The sequence below is a fragment of the Pteropus vampyrus genome, unplaced genomic scaffold (assembly GCF_000151845.1).
Source record: "Pteropus vampyrus isolate Shadow unplaced genomic scaffold, Pvam_2.0 Scaffold23, whole genome shotgun sequence".
In the NCBI taxonomy this organism is placed as follows: Eukaryota; Metazoa; Chordata; class Mammalia; order Chiroptera; family Pteropodidae; genus Pteropus; species Pteropus vampyrus.
In genome coordinates this window covers 6,883,936-6,898,951 of record NW_011888804.1, presented here as the reverse complement: position 1 = coordinate 6,898,951, position 15,016 = coordinate 6,883,936, and the positions used below count along the sequence as shown (strand labels likewise).

The 15,016-nt window shown below is 52.4% G+C and overlaps 2 protein-coding genes and 1 pseudogene across 3 annotated transcripts in view; 2 read left to right on the top strand and 1 right to left on the bottom strand.

Annotated features, from left to right (window-relative positions):
* NOS1 (nitric oxide synthase 1) overlaps positions 1-15,016 on the top strand; it is an 82,573-nt gene that overhangs the window by 63,138 nt on the left and 4,419 nt on the right. Inside the window, 11 exon segments of the mRNA XM_011356068.2 lie at positions 2,762-2,955; positions 4,416-4,585; positions 6,887-7,097; positions 7,745-7,832; positions 9,142-9,263; positions 10,335-10,483; positions 11,820-12,014; positions 13,318-13,440; positions 14,467-14,507; positions 14,539-14,641; positions 14,643-15,009. Of these exon segments, the coding sequence (XP_011354370.2) occupies positions 2,762-2,955; positions 4,416-4,585; positions 6,887-7,097; positions 7,745-7,832; positions 9,142-9,263; positions 10,335-10,483; positions 11,820-12,014; positions 13,318-13,440; positions 14,467-14,507; positions 14,539-14,641; positions 14,643-15,009 (1,763 nt within the window).
* LOC111737077 lies at positions 77-182 on the bottom strand (annotated as a pseudogene).
* The window catches only part of FBXO21 (F-box protein 21), a 63,619-nt gene continuing 55,533 nt past the window's right edge, over positions 6,931-15,016 (top strand). For both annotated transcript variants that reach the window (XM_011355839.2, XM_011355840.2), the window contains exon 1: positions 6,931-6,957. The gene's annotated coding sequence lies outside the window, so the exon portion shown is untranslated. The remainder of the gene's footprint in view (positions 6,958-15,016) is intronic.

Here is a 15,016-nt window from a genome sequence, read left to right as displayed (position 1 = left end):
GGCGAGGCCATCCTTGGTTGACCTCACAGATTGCAAGGATCTTGTCAGCTTACAATCCCTTATTTTTTATTTTTTATGCCTACAGCACCTGGTCTCCCATCCAACTACTAACCAGGCCTGACCCTGCTTAGCTTCTGAGATCAGACGGGATCGGGCTTGTTCAGGGTGGCATGGCCGTAGACCCTGTCTGAGATCTTTGTAAGTTACTTCTCAATGAGAATGGGGCACTTTGTTGTCTTTATCCATCACTCTCTCACCCTAGAACAGAGCCTGATACCCAATATAAATTCGTTGAACAAATGAACTTTATGAACTGCTCATGACAGACCATGTTTACCCTCTTCTTCAAAAAATCAACATTAGCTCTTTTTTTTTTTTTTCATTTAATGATGGACGTTAGCAGACTGTTCTTTCATCTGGGAACCTGTCATTGAACCACTGCCAAGTGCATGCACACACGTGTGTGTGTGTGTTATGCTTCTGTGAGCGGATATAAATACATCGCAAGCAGGGAGCAGTGGAAGCCCCAAATGGCTGCTCTATCCCCAAGACTGCCCTTTCTTCCTCCCTTAATACTTTCAATAATTCATTTGTGTCCCAAGCTTTAAAGCGAGAGAAAGAGACAGAGACAGAGAGAGAATGAAAATCCTGTGCTTAGAAACCCCCAACAGAACTGAGATTTAGGACAGTCAGGCTCCAGGCTAGTGCTGCCCACCAGGATACAGCTTCTTGCAAAGCTGAAGGACCAACCCATCCAGGTACCATGCGGGTACCCCGGGATCATGCAGCCATTCATTGCTGGGGTTCTCAGAGAGCTATATTTGGTCAGTGGCTTGCAAAGTCCCCTTGGCTGAATTCGTAGCACAGGCAGAGCCAGGACTCACCTTCTAGCTAACCTGCCAGGTACACTCCTGTTCCTGCCCCTTATCTGCCTGACCACCTTCTGCCATGTTCAAGAGGACTTGGGGGAAGTGGCTGGGAACGTGAGCCAGCTCAGCAAGTCCGGGTCCTCTGCATTTCTATTTTGTACTGGCCAAAAGAATAGAGGCAAAATATACTTCTGAAAGGAATCGTGATCGTGGAGAAAGTGAGAATTGATTGGCGGGCCCTTCCAAAGGCTTCCTGTGGTTGGCGCAGGAGGCTCCCAAATGAGCAGCCCCACAGCGCCCCCTGCTGGCTGTCGGCCTCCTCTCATGCCCTTCCTGGAGCCAGCAGGGGGCGATGATGTCTGCTCTCCAGGAACCGAGATTGGTGTGAGCTCGGAGCAGAATGGGTCTGGCAAGTCCACATAATTGATAAAATTAGTACCCCAGAGAGGACAAAATCTGCCCAAGGAAGGAGAGTGGGATTCCAGACCCTAACACCCCCCACTCACAATTTCAGTCACCAAGTTCCCCGCCATATTAAGGACGAGAGAGCCTTGCTTCAGGAAAACACTCGACACCCCAAAAAATAAATATGCCAGCACAGTTCTTTTTAACAACGGTGGCTATTTTCATCTCAGAAGGGTTCTTGGTTGTGCCAACAACTCTCTTAAATTATGAGTCCCGTTGGTCTAGTCCAGTGTTATTTACGTGCCACGGAAAATGTAGAAACTTCATGTTAAATATCAAGTGTCTATCAGCCGAAAACCAGTTGGCAGTGAAGCAAAGGCAGATCTGAAGTGCAAACGGAACCCGAAGTGTACAAAAGATTCGATTCACCAGAGCGGAATCAAACCCAGCGTGCTCAGGTATTGTGTGAAGCGCAGTGGCTGTACGAAAACTTTTGAAAGGACCGGAATAACCATAGTCTGAGAATTCATTCTGGAAGCCGTTCGCTTAGCACAGGCCTCCTGCACTTGGAATACAAAAGTCAAGGCGAAAGGGCATGACCCGGCAGGCGTTAATAAGTTCCTGGGGGGACTGCGTCCTCAGGCCTCTCAACTGTACACGGTTGGTGCGTTTGTGTATGACAGAAACCCAAGCTTAAGGCCAAGTCCTTTTCTCTTTTCCATGAAAATATGAAGACCCCGCTTGCAAAAGGGTGTGGAGCTAGGAGAGGTGGAATTTCACAAACTGGGGACATCCCTGGCTCCAATGGGGGGATGGTTGCCGAGACAACCCTGATTGGTACGGAGAGCAGAGCCTGTTCCAGCAGCCGGGAGACGGAGGCTCCTTCAATCAACAAACATTTCCTGAGCACCTACTATGTGCCGTGCACTGTCCTAGGTGCCAGGAATAGAGCAGCGGACAAAACAGACAAGCTCTCTGCCCTCTAGAGTTTACGTTGTCTGGGGACCAGGGTGGGGCAGGCAGGGGAGACAGACCACAGACTAGCTAACAAAGCAGCTGGTCAGACGATGGTGCCTGCTGTGGAGAAAAGGGAAGTAAGGAAGAGAGAAAAGCCAAGAGGTCTGAGGACTGGACCCTAGGGGTCTCCCATGCCCAGAATTAAGGGCGATGAGAAGGAACCAGCAAAGGAGGCTGAGCCAGGGACAGCCAGAGGGATGACCAGGCGAGCCCAGCGTGTCAGAATCCATGAGGAGAAGGAAATTAGCATCCATGATCTCGATGAGTCGTGGGAACTGGCTGTTGGGTCTCCAAGGAGAAGCTCATTGCTAAAAGCTATGGTGTGGATGGCGGAGACGGAAGTCTGGTCACCGTGGGCCCCAAGGAGAATGGAAGGAGGGAACTTGCAGCCACAGGACAGACAAAGGAGCCAAGAAAGGGGACAGAGGCTGATGGCCCTTATCCGATCATTCCCCTGTCCTTCCCTCTAGCCGATCCACCATCTTCGTGCGTCTCCACACCAATGGGAATCAGGAGCTGCAGTACCAGCCTGGGGACCACCTGGGTGTCTTCCCTGGCAATCACGAGGACCTCGTGAACGCCTTGATCGAGCGGCTGGAGGACGCGCCCCCTGTCAACCAGCTGGTGAAGGTGGAGCTGCTGGAGGAGCGGACCACAGCTTTGGGTAATTACGGCACACTGGGCACCCCGCTCTGGCACCTCCCAAGGCCCCTTCCCTTCTCTAGAGAGTTCCAGAGGCAGTGGGTGTCTGGGGAAGAGGAGACCCATTCTTCTTCCCAGTCGCCAATCCAGGTAAGAGAATGGAGCTCTGTCACCTCTGGCTTAAGAGACGTAACACTCCCCATTGCTCTTGGCTGAATGACCCTGGCTCGCTGGCTCTCCATGGTGCCCGGACATCCATGGTTCATCGCAGGGAAGGGGCTCTACCTGCCTTCATCAGCTAGAAGCTCCCTTCCTTTGTCGTTGCCACCCCACTGCACACTGAGGAAATAGCCACCGAACTTGACCCTGCCTCCTCTGAGAGTCAGAAGGCACTACACGAAGCCCGGTGGTCAACCAGGAATTGAACCACACATTTCTGACCTCATTATGTCAAGTTCCGACCTGTTTCAGGGACCATTCTTGACATTCCCTTTGAAGAACTTTCAAAGGCAAATGGGTCTCAGTGCAGATGGGTCATCTCAGTAAGTGCGGGTGACCTCAGGGCTCAGATACAAGGAACAGCAGTGACCTTGCATGGCAGCCCATGGTACAGTGACATAGCACCTTTACAAAGGAGTTAGGATATAAGGTCAGGGCAGAATGTGAAAACAGTGTGTCGTCAAAGCCCTCTTGAAAATCCCTTAGGAGGGTACCATTCTGGAGAGACACACCTCGTAATAAATCCAACCCAGCCGGTTCTCACTCCATGTTGGAACTGTGCATTTTTATCTTGGGTTGAGTCCCTGATGAAGGAGAGGCTTTTGTTTAGGGCTTATGCGGGATGAAAAGTACACAGGGGCAGCACAGCGGAGTCGTTAGCACAAGGTCTAGAGCCAGACTGCCTGACTCCGCGCTTATGGGCTGTGTAACCTTGGGCAAATTCCTTAACCTCTCTGTGCTTCCATTTTTCCTCAATTGCAAAATGCAGATGATAATAGCACCTACCACCTAAGATCGTGGTGAGTTTGGGGAGATGAGAAGGATTATATGAGTTAAGAATATAGAGTGCTGAGAATAGTACTTTCCAAGTAGAAAGTACCAGATAAGTGTTAACCACGTTTGTAATTTTAAACACTGGAATCCCACTCAAAGGACTGAGAGGCTGACACCATGAGAGGACAGACAGAGCCAAAATAGATGCATAGCTCACGCTCAGATGGTGGCTCACTGTGTAGAATGCCAGGGGACTGTCGCATGCTGTTTTCATATTTGTTTATGTGTTAATTTTTAGACTAGGTTGCTCAATTGATCTTGGATATCTGCTCCTTGCACACGTGAGATGATCACGCAGTACCCAGGACCCTGCGTATAGGTGTGCGATGTGGAAGATGGAGAGCTGAGGGGTTGTTTGGCTCTCTCAGCCCCTCAGAGCTCAAACTCTCCTCCCTCAACTCTCCTGTAACCCCCAGTGTGCCTCCACAGGTGTTATCAGTAACTGGACGGACGAGCTCCGCCTCCCGCCCTGCACCATCTTCCAGGCCTTCAAGTACTACTTGGACATCACCACGCCCCCGACGCCACTGCAGCTGCAGCAGTTTGCCTCCCTGGCCACCAGTGAGAAAGAGAAGCAGCGTCTGCTGGTCCTCAGCAAGGTGGGTCCCTGGCCTCCTACCGCAAACTCAGGGGAGAGTTGTGTGGTTCTTACAACAGCTTTCCAGCAGATGGCAGCCTCGAGCAAGGAGTGCCACGCCGGCTAGTCCAGTGGGGCTGTTCCTGACCAACCCCCCTTATTCTAAGGCCTGACAGAATGAGTGACCTCATTGAATCTCAGAGTTCTTTGGCCACAGTAGAAATGGCTATTTCTCCTTCCTTTAGAACCTTTAAGCTTCCATTAGTTCCACATTAGCCAATGCTTAGAAGAAAGAGACACAGAGAATCCCACGGTGCCCTGTGTTACAGAGAAACCTTTTCTGATACAGAGAAACAGTAGTCAGGACTTTAAGTTCAAGGAAGCATCTGATGGTAAAGTGAACCAAACAAACACAGCTTCTACCACCCTTGCTTAGACACCAAGGGCTCGCCTTCCCGCAGCTACTGCAAAGCCTTACTCAGCTTGCTCAGCTCCAAATCCCACCTGGAAAAACTAAACAGACTTCTCCCAGAGGGGTCTTCCTCCCGCCGAGCAAACCACCAGCAGGGGATGGTTTCGCTTTCTTCTGCTGTCCAGGAGAGATGGTCAGCGAGGAAAAGGCTAACTCAAGGAGCGTGTATTATTTAGAAATAGGAGAATAAACAGCAAAAGAAACACTTAAAGAGTTGCAAGTGTTTACCTCTGGGGAGCTGGAAACAGATTGGAGAGGTAGAACAGCAGAGCATCTATGTTTCATCATAAGCTGTGCAGAATTATTTAACTTTTAAACTGTACCTGCGTAACTTCAATTTAAATTTTTGTAATTAATGGGAGGGGGATGGCTGATATGAAGAGGAACCAGAGCTTGCACTGTTTGTGTGGGGTGATTTAAAGTAGGACTTGATGTAACTCTATGGATTAGTTCGTTTCTTCCAAAAAGCACCAACCCCAAGGTGAGATTAAAGGAACGAGGATTTTTATTAGAGGAAACACCTGCGTGAGAGAACCTGGGAAGGAAGTCAGATAAGGCTGGGAGAACCGTCGGACCTCAAAAACAGTCTGACCCCAAGTGAAGGAGAGGAAGGAAGGCTCAATGGAAGTGTCCAGGGCTGCACATGTAGTCTAAGGAGGGACCAACAGGTGACAGGTGATCCTGTCAGTTTCAGGCGATGTCAGTTTCAGAGGCTAGCTGCTGGGGATCTTGACCAATGCACCCCTGTAGCTGGGAGTCGATGAGGCTGGGAGACACATCCTCAACGATACCAAACCCTGTCAATAAAGCAAGGACGGCCTTTAGGGACATGGGAAAAGGCTTTGTTATAAATGCGCTTATCATGGGCTTTACCCCTCCTCAAAATCTGAGCCTCTAGAAGCAATAAGGGACTGCCCAGGGCCGCTTCTGAGATGTAGGAAAAATAACTCCAGAGCCCTATTGAGTTTCTTTTTGTTCCCAGCTGGGTTTTCACAGCTGGGTTTTGCTGTCAGCACACCCACCCCCCCACACATGCCCCCCTCCAACCCCGTAATCTGTTACTTCCTGGCTATCATTTATCATTTAACCATGCTCTCTGCAAGTGCACCTCCAGCCTTGCAAACCCACAGATCGCGAGCCTACATTCTGTACCTGCAAGTCATCACCCCCTTCTCAGTGTGTGTCTCTCTTGACCTTTGTATAGGGCAGGAGTGTGTGATGGTGAGGCGCCCAGATTCCGGGGCCAGACTGCCTGGGGCAGGCTCGGCGCACTTTTTCCATAAAGGACCAGGCAGTAAATAGTTTAGGCTCCCGGTCCATTTGGTCTGTCGCAACTGTTCACCTCTGCATCTATCTGTAGCACAACGGCGTAAACAATACATGAGTGAGTGGGTGTAGCTGGTTCCAACCCGACTTTATGTATGGACACCGAAATTTGAATTTTATATCAGATTCTTGTGTCGTGAAGTAGTACTCTTCTTTGGATTTCCACCGCCCACCCCCACCCCCCTTGCCCAACCATTTAAACATACAAAGCAGGTGGTGAGCCAGGTTTGGCTCGCGGCCTGAAGTTTGCCACCTCCTGACCTAGATTCGAAACCCAGAATCACCACCTCATAGCCACAGGGCCTCTGCATCCTTCAGCTGCCTCATCTATAAAACGGAGATAACAGTCATACTTATTTCATAAGGTCCCGGCGAGAATTAAAACCTGGTACAGAATCGATACTACATAAGTGTTGACCATGGTTATTTTTATTTGCCTTCTTCCCCAGACCTCCTCAAGCTCTCCTTGGAAATTCGTACCAGGAACTAGGCTCAAGCTTCCCTCTGTCCCTCTCCTTGACACAGGGCTTGCAGGAGTACGAGGAATGGAAATGGGGCAAGAACCCCACCATCGTGGAGGTGCTGGAGGAGTTCCGGTCCATCCAGATGCCCACCACGCTGCTCCTGACCCAGCTGTCTCTGCTGCAGCCTCGCTACTACTCCATCAGCTCCTCCCCTGACATGTACCCCGATGAGGTGCACCTGACCGTGGCCATCGTCTCCTACCGCACCCGAGGTGGGCACAGGTGCTGGGAGAGCCTCTGAGTCTGTGTTTCTCCCCACAGGGGCCTCTGCAGGTCTGCCCAATCCCACACCCGTGGGCGGAGACCCTCTCCCAAACCAGAAAAGTGGAGGGAAGAAGCAGAGTGATTGTCCCCTTAGGTAGTGCCAGCTCTGTGCAGAAGTAGGAAGGAGATGAGTCATGCATTACCCCTAAAGCCTGAGGACCTGCGTATTCCCTTCCTCCCCTTACACCCCCAAGACAGCAGCTAGAGCAAGCCGCCATCACCCATTTCCTTGGAGGCGGGAAGCTGTCTGCTGTAGGATATCTAGCTGGTTGTAGGTCTGTCAGATAACCCGACATTTTTCTCCCATACCTGAAGCCTCGTTGATAAAGCAATTAAAATGCACGGTGCCGGAGAGGGCTCTGACACTGGGATCCCAGCAGGCCACCAAGAGTATATTGACCAAAGGCTTTTCAGTGGGCAGGATTTGAATCTGACCCACCCTTACCCAACAGACCCTTGGGCACTTTCAGACACAAGCTCACCACTAGCTATACCATTTCCTCTTATCCCTCAGAGGACTAAAAGGGGTGGGAGGCCAATGACAGGGAAGCCTGGGGACAGTGGGTGAGCCAGACCACCTTGGTTCTTCCCCTAGATGGAGAAGGACCAATTCACCACGGCGTGTGCTCCTCCTGGCTCAACCGGATACAGTCTGACGAAGTGGTCCCCTGTTTCGTGAGAGGGTGAGTGGCAAATGAAGAGAAACGAGCAGCCATCCCAAATCTGCGTATTGCTGTCCTGAGTTGGGGTGGGTGGACCAGCCCAAAACATTCTAGGGAAGTGGCTGAGTCAGATGGGATCAAGATCAATGTTCTGCATCCTTCCACATTGTTAAGGAAACCAGCTCATGAGACAGAATGTAGCAGAAGCTAAGGAAGTTCTCTACTCAATGTCAGGTCAACGTGACATATGTATCAAGTGCAAGTCCTGTGTTAGATGCTGGGGCTACAGTAAGCCAACCAGGCTAATGCAGTCTCAGCCTTCGTGGACTTTGCAAACTAAGGGAAGTTCTATCCAAATTCTGTCGGACACCGCATCTGTCCCCAGCTTCTCAGAGATGGGAAAAATCCAAACACCTGCTCTCGGCCCCATCAATCAAAGCCTCTCAAATTCAGTTTTAAAGGATATTCCTACCTATAGTTAACAATGCTGTGTTGTGCACTTAAAAATTTGTCAAGAGGGTAGATTTCACATTAAGTGTTCTTATCACAATCAGCCAAATAAAAAATATAACTTAAAAAAATAAATATAAAATAATTAAAGGATATGACTGAGCTTAGTTAGGCTTACTGTAGGTGCCTGTGTTGTCAACCGGTAACTTCTTCACCTGAGCAGTGGCCTTGGCCAGCCATTTTTCTCAGCCTCTGAAGGTAGAATGTTCATAGGGTGGTCCACATACCATCAGGGGAGCTTCAAAAATACAGCCTTGGTGCCAAACTTACTCCTTGCCCAGAAATCCACACCTGTTTTGACACTCCCAGATGATTCTTTTGTACCTGGAAGTCTGTGACTCCCTGAGCGTACGAGATCTCATAGACGCTTAAATCAGTGGTCCTCAGCCGAGGGTACCTTTGTCCCCAGGGGACATTTAGCAATGTCCAGAAGATGTTCCTGGCACCTGATGGGGGTTGGAGGCCAGGAGCATCACTCAATGTCCCATGAACACACAGAACAGCCTCCATGACAGGGAAGTAAGTATGCAGCCCCGATCAAAAGGAGGGCCGAGGTATGGAAACCCTGAGTTAAATCAGTCTCAAGGCCTTTTGGGGCTCAGCACAGCAAAGGGGATACCTGAGAAGTGGAGTGATAGCCAGACTCTAAGGACCTCCTCTTTGGGGTCTCCCACCCTGCTACAAGGGCACATGGCCCAGGGTGAAGAGCCGCAGTCCTGCTGTAGTTGTACCCAAGACAGCCACCTGGTCTACCTGAGACCCAACCGTTCCTGATCACACTGAACTCAGCAAGCCCTCTGACTCTCTCTTCTTTGGACAGAGCACCCAGCTTCCACCTGCCCCGAAATCCCCAAGTGCCCTGCATCCTGGTCGGCCCCGGCACTGGCATTGCCCCTTTTCGAAGCTTCTGGCAGCAACGGCAGTTCGATATCCAACACAAAGGTGGGTCGCGGTCCCATGGCCACGTGGCTTCCCCACCGTGGACCCTGGGAGGCCCCCCTGTGTCTCAGCAGCCCCGAGATGTACTGGCGGTCTCTCTCTACTGCATCACTGCCAGGGAAGGGGTGGGGATGGGCGCTGTACTGACCTGACCCATGGCATAATTCAAAGGACTTGTCCAAACAATCCTTCCACTCAGCTTATCTGAGGGCCTGAGAGTCCCTGACCCCTTGCTGCAATTCAAAGGGCCTGTTCAAACACATCTTCCACTCGGCTTATCCCAGGGCCTAAAATTCCACATTTCTGTGACCATTAAGATAGGATCCCTTCTGAAAATTCAAGCAGCCCTCAAAGGGGTAAGCACGAAGCCTTATCGAATGGATGTGTGTTTACGGGATTCTCAGACTCTTAATCAAGGGCAGGCTTTGCTGTGTGAGGGACACGCAAATCAGCTGTGGGAGGAGAGAGGAAAGGAAACCCACAGTGGCAGGCATGCATTAACCAAGGATTTACCGAGCATCTAATGAATGCCAAACATTCTCGTAAGCGCTAGATGCATAGCGATGACCGAGACAGAAACAACTTGAAAAAACAAAAACAAAAACCCTGCCCTGTGGAACGGTCATTCTAGGGGAATGGCTAACTTGTATAAAGTATTCGCTAGGTACCAGGCACAGTTCTAATGTCTGACGCTCATTTCTCACGATAACCCTGTGAGGTCGTTGCTGTTTTGTAAGTGGAGAAAGGGAGACAGACGAAGTTAAGTAAGTTAGTTGCTCATTGTCACACACAGCGGGGACCTGAACCCAGGCAGTGGAGCTGCAAAGTCTGGAGTTTTAGCCCTGGCCGCGAGGGCCGGAGGAAAGGCAGACCCGGAGAAGACAGATCTGAACACATGTTACTGACTTCCCTCAGAGAGAGAGTGAGAGCGTGTGTGTGTGTGATGTGTGTGCAAGTCCTGCCATGTTCACGTCCCTCGATGCATGGCACCCACCGAGGTCCCCAGCACCACCAGCCGCACCCCCGACTCAGGGATCAGAGCCTTCGGTGACATGACATCTTCCCGGTCCCCAGGAATGAGCCCTTGCCCCATGGTCCTGGTCTTTGGGTGCCGGCAATCCAAGATGGATCACATCTACAGGGAAGAGACCCTACAGGCCAGGGACACAGGCGTCTTCAGAGAACTGTACGCGGCCTACTCCCGCGAGCCAGACAAACCAAAGGTAACCCCGGCGCTCCGCTCCGCGCGGCCGCCCAGCGCGCACACGCACGCGCGTCCCCTCCCAGATACGCCCTCGCTGGTTCTGAAGCCTCCTCTGTGAAACCTCTCTGTGTGTCAGGGAGCATGGAGCCTGAAAATATCAACTGAAAATATTTAGCAGCCCATATTATATGATGCCGCTTATATGACATATCCAGAAGAGCCGAATCCATGGAGACAGGAAGCAGAGTCGTGGTTGCCAGGGTCTTGGGGGGGCGGGGAGGGGAGGAGGAGTGATCGCCAATGGGGTGGGTCTGACGCCTCAGCTGGGCTGGGGAAAAGGTTCTGGACCTAGATAGTGCTGATGGCTGCCCAACACTGGGATGCACTTAACGCCCCTGAACCGTACACTTTGAAATGGTTAAACGGCACATTTTATGTGACGTGTATTTAGTCACAATAAGGACATTTTTCATGTGAATTTAAAAGAATATTTAACAGCCCAGCAGAAGCCCTACGGGTCAGAATGGACACAGGCCACAGGACTGGAGCATGCTCCTACTGGATCTTGGGGAGGCTGGGGGCGGGGGGGAGCGGGGGACGGGGAGAGGGGGCGGTGATCCGAGGAAAGGAACTAGGACGACTGGGTGGGAAGCATTCAAGAGGTCTGGGCAGTGGCTGTTTGACAACTGGGGTAGAAAGACATCAACATTTTGACAGCCATGCCAGGACCTAGCAGCTGAATGTCAGCCTCACCTGGGAGGGAGTTTCCAGGACAACTGGACAGATTCCCTGGAGGCCGTTTGTCCTGGTGGCCACCCTTGTGCCCCCCTCGTATGTCCTCAGCCCTCTTCTTAGTCCAGCTATTGCTGCAGCAGCTGGCCTTGCACAGGTAGAACCAGCCAGCCCCTCAGCCGGCCCCATCTCTTGCTGTCTCTGCCTGGGGCTTCTCTGGTACCCCAGCATAAGATGCCTGCAGCCTGCATTAAGAACCTTGTCCTACAAGTGTACAGGCATTCACACCCCGGGGGTGACCACTGGTTATCAGAGGAGCAAGCAGAGATTCCCCCCTTATGTCCCTCCAGGGGATGCTTCTGGGGTGTGTTCTACACGGCCCCCCTAGAAGGTCCTCAGCAGAGTTGAGGTCCAAGGTGGAGAGCAGCTCATTCACATGGCCTCAGGTCGGCTGTCCCCGCTCCCTGACTCCACACTTCCCAGTCCCCTGGGATCACCTCGGGAACTGCCCTACCTGCCACAAGCTCCCGTGTCAGGCTCCGCTCCCTGGAGGAGAGTGAGCGACACAGGAGCATCACCCAGCCTGGCGCCTTCTCCCCGCTCCTCCTGCTCCCACCCCGCAGAAGTACGTGCAGGATATCCTGCAAGAGCAGCTGGCGGAAACTGTGTACCGAGCCCTGAAGGAGCAGGGGGGCCACATTTACGTCTGCGGGGATGTCACCATGGCCGCCGACGTCCTCAAAGCCATCCAGCGCATCATGACCCAGCAGGGGAAGCTCTCGGTGGAAGATGCCGGCGTGTTCATCAGCCGGCTGAGGGTGAGTGACAAGCGGGCTCTTTGCGTCCCTTCCCCGACATCCAGGGTCCTGTCCCCTCTTCCTCATCCCACCTGTCTCGATGATTAGAGGAGACATAATGACATCTCTGCTTCCATTTTTCCATGGATGGCCAGGGGTAGAGGATTTAGGTGATCCCAAACCATAGTTGAGAGAGAAGGAAGGATGGGCGGGAGGCGTGCGGGTGGGGATCGTGGTGTGGGACAATGACAAGTGGGTGAACCACTGGGTAGCTAGACAGAAACCGTCCTCACCCAGCTTTCCCTGCCTCTAGAACCAAGCGGTCCCTCTCTCCTATGCAGCCATGCACAAAAAGGTCTGTCCGAGGGAAGCAAGTGGCAGCTGAAAGCCACCCCGTGCTTGGCTCTCCAGGCCATGCACCTTGGCGTGGAACTGCGTCCACCCCAGAAGGATGAGCCCCTTCTCCTAATTTGCATAAAGGCTCGGAGCAGCCCAGCATGCCAAGTCCTAACTGTGTGACCAACTTCCCCAAATAGAAAAGAAACTGAGTCCAGGCCTCCACGAAGCTCCGAGGGACTCCCGTCCTTCCCCCCGCTTCCCTAAATGAGCAGAAATCAAACATTTCTTTGCAGAAGAACCCCTTGCTCTAAATATATTGCTAAACATCAGTGGGCTTAAAAAAAAAAAAGAAACTTTCTGGTAGAAATGTCAGTGATCCCAGGAGGGCTGCGGAGGCCCCCGTCACTTGGTCCCTTTGGTGTTCTCCTCAGGAAATGTTTTCATAGATTCCGGAGAACTCTGCAGAATGAGGCTGAAAACCCAACCCAACTAAAAACACACCCACTCTACAGAAGAACGACCTTCTTCAAAACCTCCCGCACGTTTAAATCTGTGTGGCGCTGTGCCCACGAGGGCTCAGCTTCGGCCACTGGGGAGGTGCTGCCCGTCTCTGCTGCTCTCTGTGGGCTGTAATGCTGCCCACTAAAGCCAGCCGTGCCGGGTCTCAGCTTGCAGGAGCCAGGAGAGGGGAGAATGTGAAGGTTTCCATTTAACCTCCTCACCTCTGCTGTCCGCACAGTCGACGGAGCAGCACCACGGTCCTGGTTGGGAACACCAGTGTTCTTTGCCATCTGGGCTGGAGCGGTCCCACGCCCTGGCGGGCAGACGGGCTTGCTGACCAGCCCTGGAGACTGAGGGTCCCTCAGGGCCTCTGGGTCACCCCTCCCTTTCTCCAGGACCATTTTCCTTAGGGTCAGTCCACTGCCCCTCTCCGTGCCCTCAGCTGGCATTTAAGGGCTGTGTCCTGACTGTTTCTGTCCCCTAGGATGACAACCGCTACCATGAGGATATTTTCGGGGTCACTCTGCGAACGTATGAAGTGACCAACCGCCTTAGATCTGAATCCATTGCCTTCATTGAAGAGAGCAAAAAGGACACGGACGAGTAAGCTGGCCCCATCCCAGGCGCGAGGGGCGGCCGGAGCCCTCTCTTCCGGTTCCTGGCGTGTAGGGATGTCTGACTTCATTACCGTGGTTTTCCCACAGAGGGGTCCCCCAGGGACAGCAGCATCAGCAGCACCTGGGAATAGGTTAGACATGTAAATTCTAGGCCACCCCAGACCAGCTGAAGCTGAAACCCTGGGGTTAGGATGAGCGTTTTAATGAGCCCTCCAGGAGATTCTGAGGCCCCCTCCAGTGTGGGGACCCCAGCATTGGATGCCAGCTTCTGCCTGGGGCACCCCCTAGTGGAATGATGGCTCTCGGCTCTGCAAAGTTGTGTTCTAGCATCTACACCCATGTCTCTCACTCCGCCCCCCCTCCAATTGCTGGGAACAGTCTCACTGATGCAAATTCCACTGATGCATTATTTTGACAATTTCGCTCCTCCTCTAGAAACTGCTGGAAACAATCCAGGACACCATAAGATTGAGATTAAGCCTCATTATGTAAACCTTACCTCAATGCCATCACGCATCATCCTCGACTATAATCTCACCCCCCTCCCCCCCGCCATTCTCTGCCTCAAAACCACCACGGTGTGTCCTTTACGTTCAATTAAGAAGGAATTCAGCCTCCTCGTTTTCAGGAGCTTGGGGCACACGCTTCATTTCTCCAGCATCCTCATGTCTTTCGCCTTATGACACAGCAGCCTCGAAAACATACTTTTGTGCTCAGTAGGCTCCCGTTATCGCCAAGATCACAACTCCTGTGGTTGTCACAAAGCTGTTTCGAATGTCCCTCTTCCTGGCCGGTTGTATGGGTGAGCAAGCATTCATTCATTCATTCGTACGTTCGGTCATTCAGGACGAGCCCCAACTAGGTGCCAGGTCCTGTCCGAGACACTAAGGCGTCAGAGGAGATGGAAGCGACGGAGGCCCCTGCACTTAGTCGAGGTGGTTATCCCTGGGTCATTCAGGACACAGAGCAGCCTCGCTCCTGTGGCACTAACTCGCTCCTCCCTTTTCCTCCCACAGGGTTTTTAGCTCCTAACTGGATCCTCTTGCCCAGACGGATGGCAGGGGAGCTGGCTGCCTCCGGCGGGGGAGGCGACAGGTTTTGTAAGCATGGACACTGCTGAACCTTTCCTGCGGGACCCCGCGTGGCCCCCGCTCCGCCTCTCGTCCTGTCGACGCCGTGTCCCGGTTCTCCTCTCCTGGGTCCTCGCCTCTCAGTGTTTCCTTGGCCTTCTTGGGTTTTCTCCTTGAGTTTTCCTGCTGCAATGCAACGCCTTTATAATCCGCAGTGGCTCTTACAAAACTGTCCCCCTACCCTTCCTGACAAAGACAGATCAGTGGTGCGTGGAAGCACTGGAATGTGGGTGTCGCTCATGGCAGGGCTTGTTTTCTGGGGTTCCCCTGAAGAGGCTGCAGGGACCACACAGAAGAGTTTTCTGAGCCAGTCCCTCGGCCGCCGAAATCTCCCCCTTATCCCTTTTGATGATGACGTTCTGGTTATGCGTCTGTGTGCGTGTGACAGGCCTGGGTCTCCGTCTGTCCTCGTGTCTGTGCGAGCGTGTTGCCTACA